Raw genomic sequence first — 16,920 nt, 5'->3', positions numbered from 1 at the left:
GGAATTTCTCCAGGGTATTGAAGCTGAGAGAGAACATAATGTGTCAGCATACAGGAAATAGAAAACATTATAGAATTGAATAAACAGACTTAAGAAACCATAAATTTTTCCAGCACAAGACTGTGGATTGAGACAGGGATAAAAAACAGCTTAGACACAACCCTGAACAAAATTATGAGGCCGTGGTGGTTTAAAATTGACTTGTGACCTGGGAATGGGTACTGACCAGTGGCTGCCACAGGGATGTGGCACAGGGGCCTGAGAAGCACGTGTAGTTAGTAACTCAGAGGGACTGAGGCCTTTTCCCAGTGATCCTCAGTTCTGGGCTGCTCTGCTCCCCTCCAAGAAGAAGCAGCAATGCAGCTGTGAGGCTGTGCTGCGTCCCAGGCCTGGGAAATGGTGTGTGCTTCAAGGTTCTGCCATATCACCTAACCAGGGACACCAGGGACATAGGGACACGTGGGATACTACTTCATCTTGCAGGTGGTGTCCAAGCTGTCGAAGGCTTTGCTCCAGGTCAGCACAGCAGAGCTGCTCCTGCTGAAGGTGGTGAAAAGCATAGGTGACTGGCCTAGGAAGCCATGAAGCTGCCATACTGCACGCAGTTCATGTCTCTGCAGAGAGGAGAGACAACCACCTTCCTCTAAACTAGCCAAAGTATTTTTAACACAACTGAGCTGTGTGGACGTACTCACTGATTTTTCCGCCCGGATTCTGCATTTCCCATAAAAGAAAGTGGCCATATGCTCCAGATTTACTACCTACTGCTTGCTTCAAAACTGTGCTTTTGCAACCCACATTTAAACAAAAAGGCACTTGAGGTGATGTAAATGTGAATCTAGTTCTTGTTAGCTTTTTGTGGATCAGCTCCTCTCAAAAGCACCTTTGCACCTCTATCGTTTCTATTAGACCATTTGTCATGTAGTCCTTGAGTGAAAAATCATTAAGGGTAACTGAGGTTACCTCAGAAGGTTTTGGATGAGGTATATACTGAAGAGACAGTCAGAACGCATCCCGTATGCACTAGAACCTAACAAAATGACATTAGCTGCTAATCAGCAATAACGAAGCTAGTCCATGAAAACTGAGGAATATGTTGTAGCAATGAGCTGAAACATAGCTGGGACTTAATCTTTTCAACAAAGCCAGTCTTTCTCTTCTCCACCCAGCAACCAGAATCCATAGATATGCTCTACACTGTCTCTGTGTAAACTTTGCTGCTGCAGTACCTCTCATCCTTGGGTGACCTATTTGGGCAAGATGCAAGACAAACATGACCTGCTGCAAAAGGCAGGGTCTAAAAACAAGGAGCAACAGAGCAGCAAAGTAGAGGGTTCTTAAAATAGCAAGGGAAACAAGATAGCCACAAGATACCTATGGCACAAATCTACTTTCAACCTCTTTCTTCATTAGTTTCCTTGGATGAAGAAGCAGCTAGGAAAGTACTAGATAGGAGAAATAAAACTGTGGAAGTACTTTCTAAAAACAACTTTTTTGTCAACGCTGGTAAAAGGAAAAAAACCCAACGTATAAAATCTGTAAAGCAGTTCAGATTCTGCTCCCTGAACAAAAACAGTGAATGTTCCTGTGATGCAGGCAAAGCTCTGCAAAACAATAGAACGAGCTATGTGTACAGTACAATTGTAAAGTGTCATACAATAACATTAAATCCTTCTTATTACTTCACATCTAGAAATAACTAGATTTAACTAGATATTACTAGTTATAACTAGAAATAAATAAAGATTAGGAGAAATGTAAGTATTCACAGTTCTTCAAATTAGAGAAAGCACCTGACTCGAGTTCAATCTTTGGGTTTTTTCTCATTATCAAAAACGTAGAGAGTTCAGTAACTGAAGTTTTGCTAAGGTCAGACTCACACAGAGTTGTTGGAGCAGCTCCTCATTCCTGTTGGGCTATACAAGGAGAAGCTGACTACCCAGCCAAGGAATCTGGTGCCATATGCAGGATATACTTCTGAGGCTTAAGATTATGTCATCCCACGTTTTCCTATACCCTAGAACACTGGGTCCCTAATCATGATTGACATTAATATGGTACAAAGAAGAAATCATACTAATTCTAAAAGCAACACTTAGGTTTCAATTTCCCTAACCATACTGGCCAGATGACTGTTTAAAAAGAAAGTGAGGACAGATATTTAAAGATTCACTTCATCAACTCCATTGCACTCCAGCTCTTTCTTTTACAGCTTTTTTAACAAAATGAAAATGATCCTTACATTACAGTTATCTTACTGAATAATGTATTCAGGACTAATATATTAAAAGTCAGTAGTTTCAACTAATGTTCAGTCTCCTTGGTAGATAGCTATTTAGTATACCTGCAGAACCTGCAAATTCCCTCATGCCCTGTCTGTTTTGTACAGAGAACCACATTGCTTAGCATAATCCTTTTTTCCTTAACTTTCACTTCATTTTATACTGCAGAAATCTTTTGTGCTCCAGACTGTAAACTTGGTCTGGTGGCTTTTTCTGGGCTTTCTCTGCTCCCTGTGCAGTAGATATGTCCTGTGCATCACCAGACCCAATGTTTCCTTCCCTCCCATCAGGCTGACTCTGCTCTGCTCTGACACCACTCAAGTACCACATTTCCCAAAGACCCTTGCTGTAGTTTTATTTCACTTCATCAGTCCCTTTTTCTGGCTTATCCCATCTCATTTGCTGTTTCTGTCCCTGCAGACAGCTGACCTGGTAGAAGTTCCGGAGGAAGGCAATAGTTCTGCAGGCAGCCTTGACATGAGCAGGAAACGCAGCAACAGCGGTGAGTGATGCCGAGCCAGAACAGCACCTTCAGGTGTAAAGGCCTGTGTACTGCCTGTTTCACATGGGGGGTTTTGGCATGTCCATGTTGTAGCAGCCATTCTGGTTTTCAAAGCAGGAGGTGAGTTGGTGCAAGAATTTGGGGAATGCTTTTTGCCATTCAGATGAAATTGAAGCCACCACTTTTCTTAATTTGCTGTGTCCAGAGCTGCCACTGCACAAGGTTCAGGTCCATTCCCTATCTCCTGTCTTTACTTCATGATTGTAACTCTAGACTTAACATGTTTCACTTCCACATTGGCAAAGTGGAACAAAAGTAATACTTTCTTTCTTTTCCATATGTTTGATTTTTCTGCATGATTTTGTATATCATAATCTCTTTGGGAGAAAAAACAAATCATAAAAGATCTGTGTGTCTGTAAAATATACAACACAATGAATTTTGATTGTAATTGCAACTTCTCAGTACAACTGTAGTATGTGCCCAGTAATGTTAATGGCCCAATTCCTTTGTTTGATTTGCAGTACAAAAGTAATGTTTCTTACAGCATTGGCATGATGAGATTTGAAAACCATCATAGCATCGAGATCTTAGTAATGAAATCTCCGCCACTAAGAGTTGGTGTTTGTTACCCTGTTCTTGAATTCAGTCATGGTGCAGGAAGTCATAAACAAAAATATTATTGCTAAGCACAACTTCAGGCCCAAACCATCAGAGCAGCTTCTCTAGCAGCACTTGAAATCTGCTTTGCTGAATCTCACAAGATATACAGAACAAAAACAAACCACACTGAGCATACCTATCTTCTTTGTGCCACCCCCCGTGCTCCTTACGTACTGCTACCAATTCATGTAGGTGAAATGCCAGCTTCAGCTCTCTGTTTACATATTATGTTAACTCCTTATTGCTTTCCTCCCCTCTTGGTCCTATCACCTCTCCTCACTGTGTTCAGTCATTTCCTTCCTCTCATTTTGTGAATATCTCATCCATGTTATCTGATTTCTCCTGAAAATTTTGTTAGGTTTTCTGTCTTGCAAGTGCAAGTTGACCTGACCTGGTTAAAGAAAATTCAGTCTGTACCACATTGTTTAATCCCACCCACCTGAGATTAAATCGACCCTGTTTGAGTGTTCAGATAAGTTTTTATTTCTTTGGAAGTCAATAGTTTCATTTCTGAAACCCAATGAAACTTTTTTTCTCTGAGATCTGTATTCACTGAATGCACAGAAAGGCATTCAAGGAACTTACTTAAAGAGATTAGTTTAAAAACTCAGCATGTGTCAAACCACCAAATAACTTCTGCGGCACATTAACGATTCCTTTGATCAGCACTGGCTTTTTTACAATCCATCCTTCAGAGGCTCAGGCTATAAATTATGCATCAGTCACTCCAAAAATTTCCTCTTGGTAGATTTTTAATAAACTGCCTGCACTGTTTGCACAAGCTATGGAAATGGTAAAATCCTTTTCAGAGTGTAAAAATCCCTGGGTTTTACTTTTTTTTTTATTGTCTGCTGCTGCTAGGACAAACAAATATGAAAATAGATGGATTCCTGTTGTGTGGAGATATGAACGACATACCTCTATGGCTTTCAGATTCAAGTGCTTCCTATTAACATCCAGAGACCATGAACTAAACATAGATTAAAAATTTAACAAAGTACATTAAAAATATTGTTAGAGTGACTCATGACTCCTTTCTCCTCAGTTGTCCACTGCCTTTTTATCAGGAAGTTTCATATTAATGCCTTGATGACTCAGGTCCATTCCAGTTGGGTTTGTGTTCTTTGGGTTTTTTCCTATTAAAATACTGTCCTCTGCAAATAACTGTTTAGGAAAATGTATGTCTGATGCTCTTCAGTAAAGGGGAACAGCAGAAAAGACAGCTTGCAGAAGGGTGAAAGGACCCAGCACATGTGTGCCCATGTAATTGCCCATGTAGAACTCCTATGACAACAACTTCAAGGGGAGACACTTTCATTCAGGCCCTGGTGTAAATCCTATGAAGCAAAGCTTCCCAGTTTACAACTGTGAGATGGCATACCTAATTTCCAGCCCTTCAGCCTCCTCTAAGCCAGTTACACTCTTTCACTGCTATGAATTGCCATCTGTAACAGAAGTCCCAAAAGCCAAAATGTACTTTAGGTGACATCTATGAGCCTATTATCAACAATGATTTGAGCACTTTCCCCTTGAGTCAAATATGGGATGTCCTCCCTGCAAATCCAGTTTTGGTGAGCACTTCTCAGCCACAAAAGGGTACAGTTCAGCTCCATCCACACGTGCTGGGTAAGCTCCAGAGTTCATGAGGCTGTACATTAGAAACTTGCTTTATCTTCTGTCACCAAACAGGAATTACTCCAGACATGATGCTGAAGTACTTTTACTTCATTTGGTGAATGACTTTCTGCAAGTCCAAAAGATTCCTAATTACCCAACTCAGTATTCACCAGAATGTCTTCAATTTGCCTCCTAACTCCTTTTCCTCTGGACATGAAAAACAAAGCATAGTGATTTGAATAGGATTTGAACACTGCCAAGCTGTAATAGCACCACTTTAAAGCCCTTCATACCGATGCTAGACATATATATACCCCTACATTAATGATACAGGAAATTAGGTTTATTTCTAAGTTTTTCCTTCTGGTACATCTGACAGTCTGCAGGGTCAGAGCCCCTCTGCAACAGGAGCTGGTGAGGAGTATACTGAGGCCCCAGGTCCACTGCAGTCAGGACAGCCAGACAGAGCTTGTGACATTTTCAGGTTAAATGTGGCAGGTATCAGCTCACATGCTCCCTTCACATTCACACATTGAACTTTATGACTACAAGATTATCTTACATTTTGTCAGAGAAGATGTGTGTGCCCATGAATGCCTGTCACTTTGTACAAAATCTTTCTCATGTGTGTTGCAGCTGCCATTTCACTTGTCTTTTATCTGTTACAATAACAGATGTGTCTTGTTTTTCAATATCCAGGTACAACTCTCTACTATCAAAGAACCTTACTATTTCCCTCAAAAAGCTTCTCCACAGACTGTTAGGTTGTCAATACCATGTAGACTAGTCCCAGAAATACGTGTTAATGAAAGAAAGGATGAGCAAGTGAAAGAGCAGAGGAGCAAAATTCAGCAGTTTGGTGTTCCCTGGATATTTTTCCCCTGAATGCATGTAACGGCATGACAGATAAACAAAAAGAAAATGCCCCCAGTCAGCCTGATACTACCACTTTGGAGATTTCCAAATTGTCAGACATTACAAAGTCCAGCTTCTGCTCAAAACACCTATAGAGGTAAATGGTAGGAGAAGACACTGATGGTTCTAGCTGCTCAAAGACTCCAGCTATTAAAATCATATTCAGACTTTACCCAGAAGCAAATAACACTGGGAAATTCTTAAAATGTGAAGGGGGAATTCAGTCAAAATGATAAAGCCACTGTGTTTTTTCTAGGGAGATAACTGAGGACAGGTATCAGTCAGCTCATGAATTAATTACAATACCAGGTAACTGGTTATCTATCAGGTGTGTTAGGTGTTGTGACTGTTGTCTCATTCCATGAGTTTCTGATTTAGTAACTTAAAAACAAATTTCAACATCTACAGGCCTGTGTCTGAGTTAACCCATCCTGATTTAAAAGCAATTCAGGTACCTCCTGTAAATTCAGAGAGAGAAGCAGTGTATCCAGCACACCCCAGGCATGGACTATCGGAGAGAGGGACCAAAGAACGCTATCAAACACTTAGAGATAGAGGTTAGAGAGGGGAAGGAAGGGGTTTTGCATACAAACTTCCCCAGTATTGCTCATATATGATCATCAGCTTTTTCAGGTGCTTTAACATGGAAATACTGCTTATCCTAAACATGAAAATACAGTACTCAGTGTAAGAACAACACATTTTAAATAGCTGGACTTTAAATAGTAATGCACTTCTAGTACCTAAGTTCTGTTTGTAGTGCTGTACTTGTGTATATTCATCTGATCAAAAGGGTTTATTTGTTACCCTTTTAAATTCTTGAGGACAGAGATTGTGTCACGTGCCAAAGGCATACGTGGTTTTTTTGGGTGTGGAAGGGTTCAGAGGAGACCACAAGGAATCAAAGAAAATAAGGGAGAAAGGGAAGAGATCAACAAAATCAAGGGGATCCTGTTAAGGTGAAGAGTCTTTAACTACTCCTAAAATGTCATGTGTTTTGTTTATTTCAGTGTTTACATATTCCGAAAATGGAACAGAGCACTTTGGAGAAGAACCAAAAAGCATACATTCCCCGGTATGAGCATACATTTTGTGAAGATGCAATGGTAATGGGAAGTCATGTAAAATTCTTGTTTTTATGGCTGGCTGAGGACCTTGAGTAGGTCTGTTGGACCACTGATACCTGACTGTTGTGTTCTTATACCCTTTCTGGGACACTGGCCACAGCTGAGCACAATATACAGTACTAGATGGCTTTTGGTTTATCCTTTGTGGTCACTTTTATGTTTTTCTGCTTATTGCAAATTGATTTGGGAATACAAAAGATCCAGTGTGCAGGCCACGTAATTACAATAGAACTGCTGTAATGCAAAAATCACAGACTTCATTTGGAAAATTATTTAGTGTTTGTTTTAGCTGCTTTTTCTTTTTTTCCCCCAGATTAATAGTGGAAAAAGCGAGGATAAACAGTAGCCAGTCTTCTCCGTTGAAAACCCAGCACAAAAAAGCTTTCACACATTAAAATCACTTTAAGAAAGTGATTCTCCTGCTCTGAATTTGGACCTGTGCGCTGTACAATTCTAACTCCATCCATAATGAGGACTGTAGACTAGACACCTTATATAATGCCAATAATACACTACTGGGCTCATAAGAGCCATACATACCACAGAGAGAGAAAAGGCAGACTCATTTTTAATACCTCATCCCAAAGACCAGCCGATGCAAATTTCTGCTTGTGTTCCTTGGAAGCCTGGAATTTGATCTTGGAGTTCAAATAATCTTATTTCTAAATTAAGATAGTTACTGCCTTAATGGCCTGCAATGTACCTGGGCCATGGTCCTCCAAGCTGTGAAACAGTGAGATGATTCTGGCTAATTTATTGTAAGATCAGGTTCAGAACCAAATTCCTTTACAGAGCAAATACTTAAATTTTCTCTTTCTCTTTTTTCTTAAAGGGACCATTTTATAAAAGCACGTTACAAATGAACACCTATGTTGCCTTGTACAAATTTGTACCACAAGAAAATGAAGACTTGGAGATGAGGTAAATGCCAAAATATCTGTTAGTTGATTTGACCCATTTGCACTGATGGTCATATGGTTATATATGACTTTGGGGAAGGGAGGGTTTCTTCTGACACTTTCAATACACATTTTTATAGAGGTAACCACTTACAGATAAAAAGATATTCTCACAGTTAAAAAAACCTGATGACCAATTCTTTTGGCAAGGATACAATAGATTGAAAGTTTCAAAAACACTTATATCACTTTAGGAGCAAGATGGCTTTCAGCTATAAAATGTTCTGGCTTTCAGTTGCTTTGTTTTTCAATCAGAAGTTTTCAGCTAGGAATTCTCCACCAGGTCTCATGCTATTGCTAAAAGATTTACCAGTCCTGTTTGATCCTCCCTCTTATTCAATTATGTCTGAAAAAAAAGAATGATGTCCAGCTTCTGGATGGCAGTGTTTTCACATGAGAGTTTTGCAAAATAACCTTGTTAATTGCTATTTTTAGCACTTACTTCCTCCATTCTGCATCAGTTGCTTGCATTCATTACAAGGTTTAATCCAAGCCCACTGAAGGAAAATGACAGCTTTTCTTTCACTGAAATTATTTTGCTCATGCTACTCACATTTTGAATGGTCTTTCTAGCGTTCTTACTGTGAAACATGTCAGCTATCTTCAAGGCATCCTCTCTATCAAAATAATCATGTATGTGCCACAAAATTTAGGGAATTGCCAGAGAAATGCTCCTCTCCTCAGCATCTGCAACACTGAAAGTCCTTTTCCTGTTCCCAGCTGTGCCTTCTCACTGCTCTGGAACTAAAGGGTGCGATGTAAGAAATTACAAGTTCTCCTATCATTCTGCTTTGCTGGCATTTCCTGATCATTATTTTAGGAATGTCAGCTCCTCAGGAAATAACCACAGTATATGGTAACCTTTAGTGCAACTTGCCAGCTATTCTGCTTGAGGGATTCCATTTTGCATCCTGCTCTTTAGGAGTGTATTCCATCTTGCATATTTCTTCTGTTAAATAGAACACCTCTCAGACAAGCCTGAACTGGACTACCATCCTCATCCAGACACAGAAATCCAGAGAATACATCATCCTTCAAAATTCTCCTGTCCCTCATTTTAGGGGAAAAAGCAGCTTGTGGTCTGAAATGTGCTGTTTCAGGGGATACCAGGCTCTTTCCGGGGATACCAGCTAGGTTTTAAACTGGCATTACTCAGCCACAGCACCACTGTTTGTCGTCCCATGGTCAGAAATTCAGTAATGTACATGTTAACACTGTTCCATAAGGGATGCCCAAGAGCTGGTAATGCTGTTTTGTTACTGCAGAGCAAGGCAGGATTCAGCTCAGTTGCAGGAGTTCCCATCTAACATAGCTGAGGTGCTGGAGGTGGGTTCTGCAGAGCAGTGTTGTCAAGACTGACAAGTACTGTCCTGGGAACCTGAGCTGGTAACCAGCCAGGCATTGATCAGCTCCATCATAACAAAGGCAAATAGCAGGGGAAGGACCTAAGCTGAGAGGAAGAGTTAGGGCAGATTTCTGCAGTTCCCGGCTCATCTCTGAGAGGATACCGTGAGTGTCAGATTACTGCAGTGGAGGTGTGTAGCCCTGATTTCAGCTGAAATTTGAATTTGCCACAACCTGGATTTCTTCCCTAACAGCAGGAGGAGCCAGTCAGATTTTCCAGTGCTCTGGCATAAGTAAAGTAGGGCATTGCAGTAATACACTTATTCTAAGAGATGGCCTATTATTACAATAGAGAATCCTGAAGACAAGCAACCACATGTTTCAGACACTGCAATGAATAGAATAGAACAGAACAGTTGGAAAGGACCTACACGAGCACCTATCTTGCCACCTCCTCAAATCTAGATCACTGAGGCAGAGCAGACAATTTATCCAGGGTTATGATTTACAGAAGAAAAAGATGAGACCTGACTGATTTCAACCAATAGAAAGAACCAAGTGGATTAGTAGCCTAAATCTAGGCAGCAAGAATAACAGGTCCAGCTTGGATTTCTATTTTGATAAAGACATCAATATCAGCTCTCTCCTAGAAAACAAAAATCAGCAAAATCATCAGGTCTTCAATCTACAGTTCTCAGTGCTCAGACAAGTGACAGGGAGAGACTTTAGGTTCAGTTGCCATCTTTCTCTGACAGCCAAATGAATTTATATTTTCTGGGTTATTTTTCTAACAACCAGGCTGAAGAGTACTGGGTGGACAAGGCTCTCTTAATCCTTCTTGTTGAAAGTGGTTTTCCTTTCAGTCTAAGGGCTCCAATGATGTCCTAGAAAGAGCCACGTTTTCTATGCATGTTCTTAAAGAGCATGTTAAATTAGACCTGTTATCCATCATATGCTTCAGATGTGTTTTCAGCTCTTCTGCTGATACCTTAACACTACAGTGAGCCTAACAGGGAAAGCTGAATAAATAGGGGTCAACAATTAATTTTATTAAGATCCGAGAAATGTCTGTTATCAAATAGATAGACCTTTCTGGAGTTAATCCCTTTGGAAATGGTCTCCCACTTACTTTCTACAACATACCACTATAATAATTACATAGGAAAGTTGATGAAGTGCCACCAGTGGGGGGAAAAGGTCAAATAACTGTTCAACTACCTGCACAAAATCAGCTTAGCAAATTTTGCTATTAGTGTTTCCAGTCTAATTATCCTCCTAGGTCTGCTTTGGAACTAGTCAGCTGGATGCTGATACTTAGCAATTACAACCCAGCACCACACATTATAAAGGTAAATATGTCCCATTCAAATCAAAAATACATTCTTGGGCAGAATTATATCCCTGCTGACTAATTGCCTTTGTCAGTAAAATATTTTCCTGCTGCCTTCCTTCTGCAATCACAGCTTGAAAACACAGATGATGAAGTAGTGTGTCCCAACAGTGTGAAATGTCTTAAAGCCAAGCCATAATGCCTTTAACAAGTAGGGACTGTATTTTAAACAGTCTTAATAAACAAGCAGCAAAACTTCCAGTTCACAGATGTTGTCTCAAAATAAAGATCCAGCCCCAAGACACAGAGGCTCTCTTTCTACATTACCATGTATGACTGAAGTACACCTTGCCACCTTATTGAGCCTACCTGCCGTGATTGCTCAGACAAAATAACCATGGAAGGACTGCCTTCCTATTAGAAGGGAATTTGGGAAGCTGATTCAACATGACAATTAAGAGTCAACTTACATACTATTCCTCTTCTAATTACAGGCCAGGGGATATGATCACTCTTCTGGAAGACTCTAATGAAGATTGGTGGAAGGTATGTGCTAGTCATTTTCTATCTGTTTTCTTTCCACATGGAAAAATATCTTGTTTTCAATACTGAATTTGTATTAAAGCTGCTACAGTTAACAATCTTTTACTATCAATATGTTTCCTTCACAGGGGAGAATTGATGACAGAATTGGATTTTTTCCTGCTAACTTTGTTCAGAGAGTGCAACAAAATGAGAAGATTTACAGGTGTATCAGGACATTCATTGGCTGCAAGGAACAGGGACAGATAACTCTGAAAGAGAATCAGGTAAGATCCTCTGTGCTAGACCCTCACTGGACTAGAGCATCCAGCAGTCTTACCAATAACTGGAGGGAAAATTGTGCAAGATGAGGACAGGCAGATTTTTTCACTGCAATTTTGCAAGATTTATTATTTGTATGGTAACAGTGTCTAGTAGCCAGTTAAGAGCAGTGGTTGCCTTGTGCAAACACATACTCAATTCCTAACATAGCCTGAATTTCCAGTGTCACGGACATTCATAGTGATACTTTACATATTTCACACTCTCTTCCTGACTTCAAAAGCGATTAACACAGAGTCTTAGCAGTAGACCTTGTGTGCCTGAAAAATGATCTGGTTTTCTCCTCACTATTAGAGCTAATCTAATAAAAGACACTGGCTCCCTCCTCAGACCTTAACTTACCTAAAGATCTAAACACAGCCCATTGTCTTTGCTTCAACAGGAACAGAGTTAAGACAGCATCACACAAAGCTGTAAATCCTAAATGTAACTCTTCTTCGCCAGTTGCAAAGTATATTTAATCCTTATTTTTTGTGCCACCACTTCCATACCCTCTCTACAGGCCATATTACATCCTAAACTATAAGTGCTCCTGCGAGCTAAAGGACACCACATACAATGAGGACTTGCAGGGTCCATTCACCCTGGTGTATTTAGAGCAGCTTCTTCTACTTTGTGTCCTTCAGGTGGGTTCACTAGGCACAAGCCAAGACTCAAAACATGCATTAAGGGACATATGTGGCATAAGCTAATGTAAATAGGAGGATGACATACTAAGGGTGATGCACAGCTTGAGTTCTCTGACACCTGGATGCAGTAAAAAGATTTTTCTCACTGCATCTTGTGAGGCCTAATGTTCTTCCACATCATTAGGTCTTTCCTTTCCTGTGACAACTGTGTCATATCACCAGAAATGGTTTGCCTTACAGTGCCTGGACAGCCACTGATTTTAATAAGGTAGAGAAGAAGCCAGAACCAGTGTGGACTTCAGGGCCATGGATTTTTCCATGCAGAACTTCTTTAACACTTCACTCCATTGGAGGATAAGATTAACTTACAGCTTTGCTGCTGCTGATTTGTGGCATAGCAAAACATACAAGTGCTAACAATCCTTGGGTGCACACACACAGTTTTTAAGGAAGGCACACAAAAACAGTGACCAGAATATATTTTAGCTGTCCCTGTACGCACAGTACATTGGGCAGCCCTGCAGCTGCTAGAAAGAAAGTTCTTACATTCTTTTTACCCAACATCTCTTTTAATTTTTTTTCTGTCTGTGCACACAGACAAAAGAAATATTACCAAAGTAGAACAAGAGCCTTCGGAGGCTTTGTGTTCTAAAATAAGCAATACACAAGGGCAAAGGTAGGAAATGGTAGTGTTGGAATATGGCATGCCAGCATGAGGGAATGGTCAAGATATGCATCACTTCTCATTAGTGGGCATACCAGATCATTTCTGTCAGCGTGGCTACTGCTGCAAGCAGTGAGAGCCCATTTTCTTGCCTCAGTTCTCACAAAACCACAGTTTCCAAGTGGGCAGGTCTGGTAGCTTCATCTAAACATAAGGACCTTCCTATTGTCCCTATTTCATAATAACCTCACAAAGGGAGCTCGTAGTCAGGGGTGCGTCATCATCTCTGGGAAGACAGGAGGTAAAGAAAGGGATGAATCTATCCTGTCTCTCTAATATCTCCTTTTTTTTAGAAAACTTTTTCATCTTTCATCTCTATCTCAAGCCCACAGAAATGCTGAGGCTGAATATGAATGCTGTCGGGTGCTCATTTGATGTGGGAGAGGCTACAGTGGAAGAAAGAAATAAATATTTGTTGTGAAACAGGGAGCAGAGACCAGACTGCACAAACACATGAATGCAGAGACATGACAGGAAAGTAGCACAGCAAACAGACCCTGCCCCACTCTCACACAAATTATGCAAAAGGGGAACATTTAAGTAGCTCGAAGGCCATTTTGGGTAATTTCCAGATGGGATGGCCACAGTGAGGCCATGGGCATTCATCTGCTTCCTGCTGTCCCTCCATATAGGGCATAATTTTTTGTATTTTTCTTATAAGAGAACAACTCTGCCTTCACTGTGGAAAAACTCTTGCTGTGAAAAACATTTTAATTATTATTGGGAATTTTTTACTTTAAAAATTTATTTTATATTTCCAAAGTCAAATTTCCTTTCTTCTTTCTTCAACCATTTCTCTTATTTTCCATCCTTTAGTTCTCCATTGTTTTCCATGTGAAGCAGAAAGAGAGGTGCAATAGGGGAAGGCATGAAATGAAAAAGTCATCTGAATGGGAGTTGTGGGAAAACTTTGGCAGAATTTTTTGTTTGTCTTTTGTTCTATTGGGAATTTCTGTGGGATGTCATCAGCCGTTTTACCTGTCTCTGGGCACAGTGTTCAGAGTGCTGTGAGTGCAATGTATCTACTATGTGCAAAACACTGACTTCTTCCAGATCAGCAAGAAGGGGAGATTATTCGTCACTACTAATTCCTGTCAAATCTCTCTTTAGCTAGAAAAACTCATTAACTGGTCTAATAAATTCCTGTGACGGTAGTATGGCAAAGTCACTTCACTGAGTCACTTTCCATGTGGTCTAACAAGAGTACAGAACCATTCTGACAACGGAGACAAGGATGATATACTAACAGAAAAACTAATCCAGTGACAATAATATTAATTTTCTTTATTTTGCTTGATACCTTCCATGGTTTATCCTTCAGGTCTCTGTCCCCATTATGCCCTATATGAATTTTTCTGGGTAGAGTGTCTACTCTCATAAGGCAAGAGGCAATACATTAACCAACAAAGCCACATGACTACCAGAAGAAAAGCCGTTTCAGGCAAGCAGAGATATTTTCAAAGTTTGAAGCACAGTGAGTGAGACTTTTTCTGGAATCGTTTGGCAGTTTCATGCCTTGGAAATAACATTTGAAGTTTCAGCTTCATGTAAACCTTTTTGGCAAAGCCAATATTCAAGGAGAGGGCTGAAGAATAACCACACAATTTGTTCACCCATCTTGAGCAATGTGCATGAGCTAGTCTTCACAAAGGATCCCTTGAAAATTTCACTATGCAATATGAAACCCAGCCTGGAGAAGAAAAAGTGTACTGCTTCAGAAACACCAACATCTTGGAGTTTAGGGTTCACTGACAGATTTTTGAGACTTAAAACCAATTCAGAAGATGACTGGGTACCACAGGGCTCAATCAGGGATCTGTAGGAGGTAAGCAGGCATAGTCCTTCACATAAGTAAAGCAAGATTATCAATGAGGAAACCAAACCCCGCCAATTTCTGTGGCCTTCCACACTTTTAAGCTGTCTCAAAAACAATATGAACTGCATAATTTCCAACTCTGATTGATTTTACCATCACTTGTATAGATAACATTTTCTCCAGCCTGTAACTTCTGCCCTAGACTACCCAAATTCATTACATTATACAGGCTCTGATTTGACCTCTGTTCACAAAAGAAAAAAATCACAATATCTAATACATCATCAATAGTTAGAAAAGCATCTCTTAAAATGTCTTTAAGGTATTTGTTCATCAGTTTTAAAGAAGTCAGAATAATCTGCTGTTTGAATGTCTGCTTTTACTTTGAAAAAAATAGCTACTCACACCCTTTCCTGGCTGCATCTGACATCTACAGTCCCACTAATACAAATTACTTTAGAGATGGGCTTTTTGTAATTAAACACAATTGATTTTAAATTGCACAAGTGATCATGGGCAACAGAAATTACCCCAAACTGTGGCATTTGTAACAAACTGGGAATCAGGAACTCTTTGCCTCATCCAGATATGCACTGTGAGTTTACATAAAAGTCAGTGCAACAGATCCATTTCATGATGGGTGTTTTATAAATGTCACATATCCACAAGACTAGGCTTAATAAGGCAGGATTGGAGAATAGGTCTACAGACTCAGAAATCCACATCTCTCAGGTTTTCTGATTAGCCTGGATGCTTTGTTGCTACCTGGCCTTTCACCTCATCTTCTAGGAGTTACTTTATGTCCCCATATTTTTGGGATACTGTAAAAGAAGCTGAGCATCTAAGAGCATGACTCAGCTGCCTTTGAAAACCAGTTTCACCACAGTGACTTATGCATTCAAATTAAATCACTTAAAAGGCAAACTCAGCACTGAAAGCGATGTTGCAGGTCTTCATGTGCTCCCCAGCTCAAAGTGCTGCACTTCACAGCCAGGCTGAAAAGGAACAGGGTCTTTCTCCAGCTATGTCTGATTTCTGTTGACATCAGTCTTACTGAGAAGGGATTGGTGTCCCCATTCATTCAGGGATGCTAAGTGGCACACAAGATTTGCAAGAGTCCAAAACAAGGGCACAGATCATTATGCATGCACTTCAGGTCTTCTTTAAAATCCTAAGTGACATAGGTAAAACGAACCAGTGTTCTTGGTCCAAAAGCCAGTGAAACAACTGACATAAAACCGTTCATCATCGTTTTCACTATAAATTAATGGGTATGGAAACTGAACTGCTTAACATTTCCATCCACAAGGGTCACATAGGCAAGGACTTCAGTGCACTGGCAGCAGCAGATGTAGAAGCTCACAGTGTCCCTGTGCTGTCATTCTTGCAAACAGAAGACTTGATCTTGCAGACCTCTTGACCTGGCACTGTCTGCGGGCTCCAGGACAGCTCTTGAAACTGTACTGCCCTCATAACCAAGGTCCTGCTTCATCAGAACCAGTCTGTGGCTGACAGATAGGTTAATTATGTGGAGGAAAGAAGACAGCTGCAAAAAGTTACAGCAAGTTCAAAATTACTCCCAGAAAAAGAGAACTGGCCACTTCAGCCCCAATTCAAAGCACAGGACTTAGAAGAACAGGAAAGTATTAATGACCACACAGCTTGAAGGACAATTTCCTAATTGCTCATCTCCCCCACCTGCTTCAGGGCTGACTGACAGATAAAAAATTCTCAGGGAAAATGTTGACAAGTTCAGACAACAGCCACAATCTGAACATCTGTTTGTTTTGGTTTTAGTGTTTTGAGTATTTTTTAAAGAAAATTAGACTAAAGAATGGGGAAGTAACTTTATAATATTAGATCCCACTTTCAGATAGTTCTGAAGATAACTTGTTGAGTGAGAAACAGCCTGAATTGTGGTTTCTTATCCTGTGGCTTACTCCACTACTAATCTCTTGAGCCAGAGTGCAGGGATAAAAACCCAACTCTCCCCCTTTGTGTTCCTACCAAATTCACTGGAGAGTGGTTGCTCTGGCTCACTTTTCTAGTCAGGCCAGCGGCCTGCCCCACAAAACATGCCAGCCTGAGTAGCTGCCATTTTAAGCAGTTTCCAACTTTATACCTGTCAGTACGTGTGGCACCTCATGC

At 40.4% G+C, this 16,920-nt stretch overlaps 1 protein-coding gene across 1 annotated transcript in view; it reads left to right on the top strand.

The window, feature by feature from the left end:
* Window positions 1-16,920, top strand: part of STAC (SH3 and cysteine rich domain) — a gene marked incomplete at its 3' end in the record, with an annotated part of 68,122 nt that overhangs the window by 48,364 nt on the left and 2,838 nt on the right. The window contains exons 6-10 of the mRNA XM_082277069.1: window positions 2,703-2,784; window positions 6,990-7,054; window positions 7,939-8,027; window positions 11,234-11,285; window positions 11,411-11,548. Of these exons, the coding sequence (XP_082133195.1) occupies window positions 2,703-2,784; window positions 6,990-7,054; window positions 7,939-8,027; window positions 11,234-11,285; window positions 11,411-11,548 (426 nt within the window). The remainder of the gene's footprint in view (window positions 1-2,702; window positions 2,785-6,989; window positions 7,055-7,938; window positions 8,028-11,233; window positions 11,286-11,410; window positions 11,549-16,920) is intronic.

This window comes from Coloeus monedula, assembly GCF_965178545.1.
Source record: "Coloeus monedula genome assembly, chromosome: 1".
Taxonomy (NCBI): Eukaryota; Metazoa; Chordata; class Aves; order Passeriformes; family Corvidae; genus Coloeus; species Coloeus monedula.
This window is presented reverse-complemented; position numbering and strand designations above follow the sequence as displayed.